The sequence below is a fragment of the Esox lucius genome, chromosome 10 (genome assembly GCF_011004845.1).
Source record: "Esox lucius isolate fEsoLuc1 chromosome 10, fEsoLuc1.pri, whole genome shotgun sequence".
Taxonomy (NCBI): Eukaryota; Metazoa; Chordata; class Actinopteri; order Esociformes; family Esocidae; genus Esox; species Esox lucius.
This window is the reverse complement of record NC_047578.1, coordinates 9545497-9558883: the sequence shown is the minus strand read 5'-3', so window position 1 is coordinate 9558883 and position 13387 is coordinate 9545497. Positions and strand designations below refer to the sequence as shown.

The window sequence follows — 13387 nt, the reverse complement described above, 5'->3', positions numbered from 1 at the left end:
GTTTTTTGTTCTGACTGATCTTATTGTCCGGAGTCTGGTTCCTCTGCCTGTGTGTGTTTTGTGTACGCTGTTTGTGCCATATGTGTGTCTCCTTGGTTTGTCAGAGAGTTCAATAGGATTAGCAGTCTAATCTCTTGGGAGTTTCTGCCTCCAGATTTCAGATCCATGTGTCTGGTTGGACAGGATCTTGCCTAGCAACACCAGGGAGGGCCAAAACTGCTGCTGTTACCTCCCAGTTAGACAGTTTTCTCTTTAGTTAGGGTACAGTTGGAAAGTTGTCTTTTTGTATTAGAATGTTATTTAAGCTGAAAACCCAGATTTTATTGTAGAGTTTTGTTGGTTTTGAGGGGTTGTATGTTAGACATTTGACGTGTAGTTCCATTTAGGTTGTGTAGTTGTAGTTTTAGTTGTGTAATTATTGTTTCCTCTCATCACCTCCCTGCAGTGTTAATTTTGGCAGCAATGTTAGTCTTTTGATCAGGCAACTTAAAACTCTAACAGGCCTGCTAGTTGGAGATGGCTATCTGAATGTGCACATGATTGAGTTTAGAGGTAGCCTATAAATACACTATTAAATAGATGCATCGATTAAATTACAAACTATGTCAATCATTACGCCTCTAGACCTGTTTTCCAGAGGTTTAGTACAATGATAATAACTAAGACTAACAGGAAGGATGCACCAATATATCAGCCAGCAATCGTATTGGCTGATTATAGGCAAAACTGTAATAATCCGTGTTGGTCGATTTGGTTTAAATTTGTACGATTATTTCAGACTGATTTGTGGTTTTGTCTGAATAAATGTCCAGTGTGCCCCATGAATTTTTTTTTTAATGATTTGTTTTTCTTTTGCTCAAGTAATGTGTCCTATTGTTTTATCGTTATCGTCTGAAGTGTAATGCCTTATCTACTGAATCTATGTACAGGCATTGTATTATGTACACAAAGAGAGTGTATTTTTCATTTGTTTTGCATTATTCATTCATTATCAGACTTATTTGTTTGTGTTGTTGAAAAATTATATTGAAAGAACTTTTGTATGATTTAATTAGCATTTTTTAAAATTATAAGCGTCATTAGAAGCAAGATTTTTATTTAATTAATGCCTTGGTGCACAGGTACAGAAATGCCAGTAACAGATCGAAATACAAACGTAGACATTCTGCTGCACAGTAATAAGGACTAAAACAAGTAGATCTAATTAAAGGTAATTCCAGTCACCATGTGGTGGGTTATATAACTACGGCTTCTATCTGTTAATTTTAAGACACATTTGGTCAAATCCAGATTGCTCTTCGTTCCTCTCGTTTATTGCATTTCCTCTTCTCCATCTTGGTTTTCCCTCTCTGCTCCATCTTAGGATTGGACAGAATGAAACATATCTCCTTGTCACTACTCAGCCTTTTTCCAGCCTGGTATCGTAGGACATACACGTGTTATAGAAACGCTAACAGAGCTGAAGCTTTTAAATATACTACTCAGAATTTCCTTGAAATGAATGAGGCGTCTTCCTGTTCATAGCTCTCTAACATGGTAATAGCTAACCTAAATTTAATAAAGACTGTCATCAATCTAGTTGGTACCTGACATTTATTCCTGCTCCCCTCTCTCATCTGAAAAACTCATGCTAGCCCGGCAAAATAGTACTGTTAGCTAAGCTTGCTTTGCCTAACGTCTGTATTTCCATCTCACTGTAACTCCGGATGCAATTCTAGCCGCATTGTCGATCTGAATGAGGTGAGAATAATGTGTATGTTTAACTAGCAAGACCGATAGCTAATTATTGTCATCACGCAAACAACCACCGGCTCCTTAAACGTACGTTTCTGCAGTGACTGGCGCACTCTCTGCTACTTCGGTGCATACTGGACCCCTCCAAAGTGATGTTTCTCACGGCAGGGAGAACACATGTTGTCTGGTATTGTCAAATCATTTTTATCAGTGCATTCCTAACCACAGTCGCTGCCAAAATCAACGCTGTTTTTGTTAAGAGTTTAGTTCTGTAGTTAGATTATAAGGATTTGCAGTTGTAGTCTAGAATTTGTCTGTAGTTATACTGTAGACTTGTTGTTTTCTGTTGTTGTTTTTCAAGCTGTCAGTTCGTCTCCGCTGTCAGCCTGTTTGGCTAATTTTATCATAAGGGGATCATGGAGGGGGGGCATGTGGGTAGTGTTGCTATGATACCGTCCCCATAGCAGCATGGGGTGGTGGGGTTTGGCCCCTGCGCAACCAGGGGTTTCAAGAGTTGAGTTTGTGTGCTTTTGTGCATGTTGCCGACCCCCTGTAGGGACCTTGTAGCCCGCAGATCAACCTGCAGTGATACTTGATGGTCAGGCAGACTTCTCTTGTGCGTGTGTGTGTGTCTGTTTGGAGACCGGAGAAATCTGAGTCCGATTTCCCTCCGACAGTAACCTAAAGCTCTAACCTGAGGACAGAAAGCACACCACCCGCCAAACATGGTACAAAAATGTAGCCAGTCAGACCACGGAGAAGCCGACAGCCAGAGTGCATCGTCAGGGACAGTGAGGACACCGAACCGACACGAACGCAAACATGCACACTGGGGGGCTTTTATTCTGAAGGCTCAACACAGCTGATGCCGGGAAGAAGAGGCGAAGAGGGAACAGGAGTGGGGGGGGGGGTTGGAGATTTACAGCTCGGTGCCTGTCACTGCTTTCCACTGATCCACTGTGACAGAAAGGGGATGGGGGGGGCCTTGAGACAAAATAAGCAAACGGAGGAAAACCGAGGAGACAGAGGGGTGTCAAAGAGATTTCCTCTACATACCTATAGTATGGCGGTTGGTGGCGAGGGATACGGTGAGTGTGTGTGTGTGTGTGTGTGTGTGTGTGTGTCTGTGTGTGTTTCTGGCGGTTTGTAAACCTTGTGTCTGGATTGAGATCCGATTGGGGAGTAGTACTGGGTCTTAGCCCAGGACCGGGAGGAAGTGTGAATGATTGAGGTCTTGTATTCTCTCTCTCTCCCTACACTCACTGCTCTGTCCTCGTTGTAGTTTGTGGGTCAGGTGTGTGTGTGTAGGTAGGCCTCCCTGTGTCCTGGTTGAGAAAGACATTGTATTTAAGACTGCGCGGGTGCTTTGGGGACCGAAACCCCCTGTCTCTGTGTGTGAGAGAAGTGTGTCAGTGCTGGTCCCCCTGTCCCTTTTCCTCCCTGTTTCTGAGTTTATGTGCCTGGCTCCAATGCCAACACAGTATGCAGTAGCCATAGTAGCCCGATGTAATTGAGTACATAGCGGCCCTGTGTTATCTCTATTGGCGTTGTGATGTGTTTTTAACAGTGCCACTCGCTCTCTCACACACACACACACACACACACACACACAAACACGCACTCACTCACTCATTCTGCCTCAGTGCCCCTTAATCTTCCTCTATGCAGAGGAAAGTGACCCCGTTTCCAGGGTAGTCTGTTGCCACGGTTACAGCTCATACTGTTTTTTTATTCTGCTTGTTCCATTGCCCAGTTTCATTTCCTTTTTGCCTCTTCTGCTTGTTTTTATTTGCTTGAGCCCCAGCTCTATGTCCTTGTTTTCATTTGCTTGTCTCCTAGTTTCATCTTCTTGTTTCCTATACTTGTCTCCTAGTCTCATCTTCTTGTTTCCTGTGCTTGTCTCCTAGTCTCACAGATTTCCATCGTATTGCGTCCGTCTCCAAAGCGAAGGCAGCTGAGGAGGGTCGTCCTTCATCATAGTACTGTATTTAAACATCCTGTCATGGCATTTTACCAAAGTATTGCAGTCAAGGCATGTCTAACGCACGTCCAGTTCCACCTTAGTGTGTTTCTTCATACGTAGCCGCGTCGCAGACTGCGTTTGCTTCGTGCGGCCATTCAGGTGTTGGCATGCGTGTTGCGCGTGGCCAGGTGGCTTGTGTGGGGTCGGCTCTGTGTGTCTGTCATATGGGTCCGACTCCAGCCCTGCTATGGAAACGCCTTACTCGTCCTGCTGTTTTTTAAAAGTTGGCCGCTACACACGCACACCATCGTTTTCCCTGTGCAATTCTCTGTCCCGCGGGCCTCTTCATGAGTAGGTGGGTTTTTATGCGTTTACAAAATGCGTTTGTTCTCTGGGTTGTAATTACTCACCACAGGCAGGATGGGCGATAACAATGGGAATTCCACACCACATGTTATGTAGAATTACAGTAGCTGCATTGCTAAGCTAGCTGTCGTGTCGTTTGCTGCTAAGTCAGTACTTACTAGGCTACATATTAATCTCTCTGACCTGTCTCCAAACCATACATTGTATGAAGTTGGCTACATTGCCTGGGCTAGCCAGATGTTATCTAGTTACAAGTTAAGGCTATGGAGGGTCTTAAAAACATTGTTTTTGCTCCTTGTAGGCGCTTGATGGCTGAATTCATGCTTTAAAGCAAGGTTCAACAGAATATTTTTGTGAATAGGCTATGACTTTAGAAACAAATGCCTTTAGATTGTAATAGGAGATACACAATAAAAAAAACAAGACTGCTTGTTGCACAGATGCCCTGGTATTTTATAGCAATGTTTGCCAAGTGTCACAAATGGTTTTCCCAATTACCTTAAGAAAAAATAAGAAAACAAACAAAAAAAAGAACTTTGCCTAATGATGTGTTATTTGTTATCAGAAGCAGACAGTACAATATTTCAGATTCTGGATGTGTACAAAGTTGTTAATGTTAGATTGTGTTATTCCCGGTTACTTCCTTGTGGAAACCACACACACACACACATACGTCTTCATCGCACTGAATAGTGAAATGGAAAAACTGCACAAAACCTCTGTTAGAACTAGTGCCTCTGTTAGAACTATAAAACAAAAGCATGGGAGTTGGAACATAGTAACAAATAATACTATCCAAACCAGACACATGCAAGACCTGCAGAAAAATGAAAAAAAGTATCAGTCAGTGCCAAATGTGCTTTGTAAGTGTTGAAAATTGGCACAAAATAGCCTCCTAAGTCGACCAAATCTTCATCACGTTGCCTTGCCTTCAACACCTCCCACAAACTTGCCGCTTGCAGGTGTTGCATGAGTTGCATGCTATGTCCTCCATGCATCTTGCCTCCTGTTAGTTTCTCCTCCCAGTGAGATGTGTGGCGGGTCTCCTCCGAGGGAGATGTACAGGATCTCCTCCCAGGGAGTCCCTTATGTGTCCCTGTGTGTTTCCTTGTCACATAAAGCAAGTTTATTTATAAAACATAGAAAGTTTGTGTTGCTTGTTTTTTTGACTACATGGCGTGCTCTGTCCGTGATTACATGCTGTTGATTGGCTGGTAGCATCACCATTGGCTTGTTTGACCCAATCAGGGCCATTTTTCCTCTGTCCTGACTTGTCGTCTGATTTGATGCATGAGATCCTGTCCTGTACATCTTCCTGTCTATTTGCGGTTAGGCCTCAGAGTTTTAGGTTCTAACTGAGGCTGAGAATCAGAAGAATAATATTTTTAAATATCACTTATCTTGCATTGTACAACTGTTTATTATATCTGCTGACTGTTCCCTTAATGGACACGTTGGGTAATCTGGGGGACAGCGAATTGGGATCAATTCATTGGCTTATGAGGAGGTTACCTTAGACATTATTCATGATCATTTCTGTGTACAGTGGTTGAGCTGATAAAAATAAACCTTGATTTTACTTTTTGCCAAATGTAACATTTAACAATGTTTTTCTTCATTGAAACTGCTGCTGCCACTACAAAACCAAAAGTGTGTCTGATGTTCAGCTTCATGTTATGTAACAAAATAACACTAACAATGAAAACACACATCCCCAAACCCACGGTCAGCGTGACATCCAGTCAAATTAAATGTATGAGTAGCAAAAGCTGTAACAGCATTATATAAAGTGTTTATGATGACAGTTCGGATTCCTCGTTGCTGTCAGCTATTGGACCGTTCTTCCCGGCCTGGTCCTTGCTTACTGTAGCCTGTTGCAGGGGTATTCAGCCTGAACCCTACAAGGTCCTGATCAGCCCTGGTTCTCTGTTCTGCACCCACCTCACTGTCCCAAATCTAAATCACTCCCTGATTAGTGGGGAACGATGAAAACATTGCAGTGGATTTATGGTCTGAAGTTGAGTAAGATGATTTGACAGGAGAAGAGCAAGCCCTGAGGTTTGGAGGAGGATACAAGGAGCAGGCCCTGAGTTTGGGAGGAGGAGAGGAGGAGCAGGCCCTGAGTTTGGGAGGAGGAGCAGGCCCTGAGTTTGGGAGGAGGAGAGGAGGAGCTGGCCCTGAGTTTGGGAGGAGGAGAGGAGGAGCAGGCCCTGAGTTTGGGAGGAGGAGAGGAGGAGCAGGCCCTGTGGTGGGGAGGAGGAGAGGACGAGCAGTCCCTGAGGTTGGGAGGAGGAGAGGACGAGCAGTCCCTGAGGTTGGGAGGAGGAGAGGACGAGCAGTCCCTGAGGTTGGGAGGAGGAGAGGACGAGCAGTCCCTGAGGTTGGGAGGAGGAGAGCAGGCCCTGAGGTTGGGAGGAGGAGAGCAGGCCCTGAGGTTGGGAGGAGGAGAGCAGGCCCTGAGGTTGGGAGGAGAAGAGCTGACCCTGAGGTTGGGAGGAGGAAAGGAGCAGGCCCTGAGGTTGGGAGGAGGAAAGGAGCAGGCCCTGAGGTTGGGAGGAGAAGAGCTGACCCTGAGGTTGGGAGGAGGAAAGGAGCAGGCCCTGAGGTTGGGAGGAGGAAAGGAGCTGACCCTGAGGTTGGGAGGAGGAAAGGAGCAGGCCCTGAGGTTGAGAGGAGAATGTGTTGACAGTGGATTGTTCCTTACACCAGGTCTATTTTTGATAATAACATTGTGACAGTGGCAGTGTGTGTAGCGGACTCATTTGGGAAGGGCAAAGGCTTGACCTTTGCTTTCACTTAAACTCTTTTTTGTTTTGTGCATTATGGCGTCTTTGGCTTTTCTAGTGCTGGTTAACATGCTTGTAGATCCTGGAGTTTGTCCTCTTTACCAAGGTAGAACTGTGATTATATCATCAGATGTTTCTGACTCGCACATAATAGGATGCAATGCTTCATAAGGACACCGCGATCTCTGTCCCCGATATCATGTATGAGTAATATAGCTGCTGTCAGTCACAAGTCCTCAAGGTCAGCTCCAGTCACATCTAAAATCGCTTACATTGTTTGAGAAGGCCCTCTTCGTGAACAAATCATTGGTTTAAAAGACAAAATAACAGTGACAATTCAAATTCTACCCTTAAAGTAGAGAGAGCAGTGTATCCCTGTCCATAAATGACCTGGGGCCTCCTCTACATGAGGTGAGATCACAAAACGCTGTGTTTTTGGAGGCGTATGGCAATTTCGATGGCGTGAACACGTGACCTTTCCCAGATGAAGTCTAGTGCTGCCCCCCTCTGGACATTCGTTACATTTCACAAAGCATCTGTTTTAGGTGTAGGCCTTAGTGACTAGGTCTGGGTTCATTTTAGGCATGAGAGTTATGGTTATGCTAAAGTTTAGGTTTAGAGCTAGAAAATGGGGAGAATTGATTTCTGGGCTAGGGTTAAGTCTCAGGTCCCAACAAGGACAGAATAACAAACGTGTGTGTGTGTGTGTGTGTGTGTGTGCGTGGATTATATTCCCTCTCTGCCCTGCTTGGTAATCACTATGGGATCATTCTCCCATGGATTAGTGGTTGGAGTGAGTGTGTTTGGCCTCTGCGTGTGTTGAAATCCTTCTGAAAGCCAAATGTTTTGGGGATTTTGTACCGGGCTCTCCAGTGTCCGTGGTTTTAGTCTTGCCCGAACAGCCAATAGATCTGAGGATTATAACTGACCCGGAGTGGCAAAACACACCCTCTCTATATCATATCATTTTCTAATTAGTCTGTTGCTCACTCCCATTTCAGTTGATATGACTTCATTGGAATGACAGTGTACATGCTGTCAAAGCAAAAAATCCATGAAATACCATGTTAATTCACTATAGAAAATCATTAGAGCTACAACGATATTTAAGATTGTCCTGTTGACAATCAATAGAAGAGACCGGGCAACACACAAAACACTGATAGTAAATAACAATATTATCTCTCTCCTCCCCCCATCTTTCTAATGTATATTTATCTCTGAAATGGAGGGATCTCCTTGCAGCTGTATCCATGGCAACATTCGCGTGCGTGCGTGTTTGTTGCGTTTTTGTGTTTAAGTGTTCTGGTACAGCAGCTAAGTGCAGGCAACGCTCTCCCTCAGCAGTGTTTCCCCGACTTTTTTTTCACACAGCGGGGGTGGAAGGGGAGGGGTCAACATGCTGACATCAGCAACACAGAACGCTCGAAGCGTGAAATGCCACAAGCATGTTTTTAATTTATTGCAAAAACATCCTCCCCGTACAGCAGTATCTCTGTCATGTCAACTTTATTTTCTTAACATTATTTGACAGTACTTGAGTTAAAATAATTCCCTTGTAATAACCAAAGTGCTCCCCCGCAGTTAACCATTCTCTAAAAGTGTTCATTACCACTAAGGCAATATGAATTCCATGTACACTATATTACCATGTGTTGCATTGGGGGTTAAAGAAGGGGTATGATTTATAGTTTTGCTGGATTGTAACACACAGTGCCCCATGATTTCACATTATATTTGTAACTTTACAAACTCTCCTTTGTGTCTCTCAACGTGCATTCACTGCGGCACTGAACAGTTTTTGCCCGACCGCGTGAGCAGAGCCGTGCCAAGAAGAGCGAATGTCTCTTACTAAGTGAGTGACTGACTGACTGACTGCATAGTGGTTAGAGAAGTGGCCTTCCACGCAAGCGAGTGTTTGACATAACAAATTACACATGAGGATTGACAAAAACTTTGCTGGCTACAACCTTCAGTAGCTACGTTATAGTACGCCTAAAATAAAACAGTTGTGTTGCGACTAATGTAAATGTTATATAAAGTTATATTGCAACTATTTCTGGTGGATTTTTTAAGTGTGTATTCGTGCATGCTTTTTGGGGTAATAGCCTATAAATCACAAGTACATTTTAGTTCTGTTTATAAATGTTCTGTTGCCCACGTTATTTCAGCAAAAAATAAATATGGCTGGGATAAAAGTGGCATTTGGAGACTATACAGAGGTTGACTATAAGCAAGCCCTGTGGTATTGTGGGATTATCCCGACCTTCAATGTTTTGACCCCAGTTCAATTCTCCTCTCAGATGGCCCACAGGAGTGGAAAATAGTGTGGTTGGATTTAACACAATCCGTGTCCAATGCTAATGAGCACAAGCAAATTAACAACGGAAATAACATCAAAATAGGAATTTTTTATGTTAGATATGTTCTCTACATTAACTTACTACCATTTTTCAATGTATTCCACCTAAACATTTTCTTTACTTTATGCAAAGTGTTATTTAAATAGTAGTATTGTTCATATTTCTCCCCACATAGTTTTTCCTTTGAAAATGTAGGTAATACACACTATACACTGCAGACCTTTATTTTGAAGGCAAAATATGAAAATTTTTAGTCCCATTGTTGCTGTCGAATCTCTTATGTTGCCTACTTGATGCTAATCTATTGTAGCCAATTGTAACTATTGAGTTGTGACAGTTAGCTAGCTAGCTTCTTACCTTTGGTTGTTGCTCAGACAACGGCTACCTTTTTTTGTAAAATATGACAGCCACTTACTAAGAGTTCAACACAAAAGTGCACTTGCACAGACACAGCCAAATACTTTTCTCGGACATCACTCGCTAGTTTGGGTGCTGTACGTGGTTGCTTTTCTCTGATGGTCATGTGGTAGTAAACCATGTGAATGATAACTGTGCTCAGCTTGGGCAAAAACATATTTCATAAAGATTCTGTTTTTGTGTGGTCGTGCATCACAATTTTGCAGCGGCAGGGTGCCGCTCTGATTACAGTTAGAAACACTTCCCTCAGGGAGAACAGGGTCAAGCCAGAGGTGCATGTGCACTGTCATCTGGTTATGTTGATCTCCCCCCAATAAATCGATTTGATAGAACTTTGTTCTATCTACACAAAAAACTAATGTTCTGTCACAGTGAAACCCACTTAATTGTGTAACATTTGCATTTTAGCATATTTTATATGATAAATGTCAGTCGCAGGTTTTAAAGTTGACCTTTTATGACATCTCCTCCATAGATGCCTTGTGGTCTTACTCCCTCAGTAACGGAGTAGCGTGGTTATTTATTTAGTCTGTAGGTGTGGTTGGATGAGGTTGTGTCTGTAGGTCAGGTTGGATGAGGTTGTGTCCTTAGATGTGGTTGGATGAGGTTGTGTCCTTAGATGTGGTTGGATGAGGTTGTGTCCGTAGGTCAGGTTGGATGAGGCTGTGTCCGTAGATGTGGTTGGATGACGTTGTGTCCGTAGGTCAGGTTGGATGAGGCTGTGTCCGTAGATGTGGTTGGATGACGTTGTGCCCGTAGGTGTGGTTGGGTGAGGTTGTGTCTGTCACAGAGGTTAGGTGAGGTTGTGTCTGTAGATGAGGTTGTGTCTGTAGATTGTCACGCTGGTGTTCTCCCCAGGGGATGCAGTCTTACCAAGTTGTCATGGCAACAGCCTGAGCAGTCTGCTCACTGAATGATTTCCATTCCCTATCTCTTATTTTCTTTTCCTTTCTACCCCCTTCTTTCTCTGCCCCCCCCCCGTCTGTTTTCTTCTGTTTCTCTCTATATCAAAAAAATACCAACGAGTATGCTTAATACTTAGCTATTATTATGGAATTTGTGGTGTTATGGGGCATGTTCAGAGATTTTTCAGTGATGACTCTGCAAAAATGCGACAACCAATTTTCAGTGTAATGATACAAAATGTAAAAAAAGAAATCTCTTTGGAGGATCAAATGTGAACAGTGAGTGAAAGTAACACATTTGTCTGATGTCTTGAACAAAACATTTCTCAGTCATCCTGTCAAAACAGTATTCAATTTAAAAGAATAAAACGGCATAGTGAAAATATACTCATTGGTTTACAAATTGTTGCAATGTCTAAAGTAAATCAGAATAATGATTACCAACAGTTATTGTTAGCCAATAATTTTTCTAGGGATGTGTACGTCTATTTCTTGGAAGACTTTTTTACTTGGTTAAGTCTCTTCACCCTGCTTCACTGGCAGAACTCTGTTATGCCTACAGTTAATGTGCCTGTTTAGCTGTGTTGGAAGTCATTACAAAAACAATGCCTAACTTTGTCAAGAACCTCCCTCTTTGGCGCTATCATCCAGGGCCTGACATTCTAAACTCAGAGTTTTCCCCCGGAGATCAATCTTGGAACCATAACTTAGCAACAGAAGTAGCCAGAACATTTAACGCAGCCTTGTAAAAATGTGGCGAACTCAGACGACAAGCCTGATCTTAAGGACCCTCCGGTATCCTCCAGGTCCCCCCGTTTGGGAAAATTACGGCCTTCCGGTTAAAGCTCCACTAGGTAGGATTTGTTCAGTAATAAAAGCCTCATTTTGTCCCCTGTGAACATGTTGTGCAAGCTATGCCACAGGCACCGAAGCTATAATGGGAGCTAGAGACCAGCATGACAAACTGCCAATTCCTCCCTTGTCTACTGGCTAACGTCCCCCTATTATCGGCTGTTTCTGGTGGTTGGTGAACTAAATCCCCTCAAGTTCAAAATGTAAATGCTCTGGAAAACAATGGTACGTTTTGCACTTAATTATACTCTTTCAGATAGCCCAGCACCATTTTTTATAGAGGTGAATGGAGGTTAAATACTTGTCGTTTTAGATTTTTTCAAAAATGTTTGGAAATCGTTAAGTCACTAAGACCAAGTCACAAACATTTCTAAAGGCTGCTGCCGGCAATCCGGTCAACATTTTAGAAACACTCCGACACAGAGCTTTTGACAAGGCATCAACTCAATCGCGAGGGTATTCTGATCATAGTAGAGCTAGTCATTGATCCAGTCACTTCACCAAACAACAGAAACAACCCAGTAACATCAGAGATCAAGGGGGTGACAACTCTGTGCTACTTGGCCACCGGGTAAATGCAGCTATGCAGCGCTGCCAAACTAGGTATATCTCAGTCATCTGTCATTTGAATATTACATCAAACAATAAATGCCCTCTGCAGACCTTATATCGTCCGAGACATCATTCGGTTTCCTCATTCGCCAACTACAAAGAAACAAAGCCGACGTCATGGCCATAGCTCGACCACCCGTGTAGTTGGTGCTATAAATGTGACACATAGGCCTAATTGCGCAAATTTATTGCGCCATCAAAATATGTACATGCATTTCTTTACGAGCTGTGACTGACAATTAGCTGAACATATCTTGAATAGTCTGTACGTCATTCTTGGTTTCATTTTTAATCAGTGACACGTACCCTATGTTTTTATTTTTAATATCTTTATTTAAATATGGCAACATGACACATTGTTCTACAGTTTGCTATGATGAATTCACTGACAGAGACCCCTCCCCTATCAGCCAATCACTGTGGGCATAGTAAGTAAGCTTGTTCGTGGGACACCACATTATCCATAGCAACGGGGTCAAACCCGCCCTTTCCCTTAGCTTATGACTTCTCCCCATTCCTTAGTAAAAGTTGGTCTTAGCAGCTTTGTGAATAGGTTTTAAGGGGAAACTCTTAGCTAGGACCTTTAAGTGTTGTTTAGGAGTCCTCCTAGTAGTAAGATAATGTTTTGGGAATATGGCCCCAGGGATCTTATTCTATACTGGACAGGAAAGTGGTGAAAGTTTTTTTGAACCCAGCTCTACATGTACACACCCTTGACCATCCTAATGGCATTTGATGTATGAATTGTAAACTCCCCTGAAGGACAGAGGTTGTACGGGTAATTACTTTCACAATTGACCTTTTTCAAATATCAGCAGGTGGTCGCCTAACGTTTCGCCGAGCACGTCCAGCTAACACTGGTAACTAGTGGAGATCAACCGAGAGCAGAATGAGCATGCTCAGCTGAGGTTAGGGTTGAGAATTAGTGGAAGTAAGATGTTAAGGGTGATTTTGCCATACTCTCAAAGAGCAGGTCTCAGCTGGAGGGGTGTGGTATCCCCCATAATCCCCCCCTCCCCACCGTCTCCCCCCCCATCTGTCCATCTCTACACTTCCACAGTCACTGCCTACTCAGGCCTCTCTCTCTTCTTTTGTTATTTTCTGTCTCTTTATGTGTGTGTGTGTGTAGCCTTTGTTCTATAAATATGAGAATATTTGAAATATGACAAGACTGCGAAGAGTGTGTGTGTGTGTCGATGGTAATGAGCTTAGCCAGTCTGAGGGAGGAAAAGCACGTTAATATTCTGTGTCGTTACACACTCATATTCACGCACAGACACACTCCTATTCACACACATACACACTAAAAACGCCCCCTTCCTCCGCACTGGCTGCTGCTTTATGATGTCACCTCTGCCCTGATTGGTTGCCTGACTGCGGAGGGAATGA

At 43.3% G+C, this 13387-nt stretch overlaps 1 protein-coding gene across 37 annotated transcripts in view; it reads left to right on the top strand.

Annotated features, from left to right (window-relative positions):
• The window catches only part of clasp2 (cytoplasmic linker associated protein 2), a 62670-nt gene that overhangs the window by 17093 nt on the left and 32190 nt on the right, over window positions 1–13387 (top strand). The window contains exon 1 of one of the 37 annotated variants that reach the window (XM_034294659.1): window positions 2699–2822. The exons of the other annotated variants lie outside the window; for them this stretch is intronic. Within the exon in view, the coding sequence (XP_034150550.1) occupies window positions 2708–2822 (115 nt within the window). The 5' untranslated portion in view covers window positions 2699–2707. Of the gene's footprint in view, window positions 1–2698; window positions 2823–13387 lie in introns of those variants that run through there. 37 annotated transcript variants of the gene reach the window in all.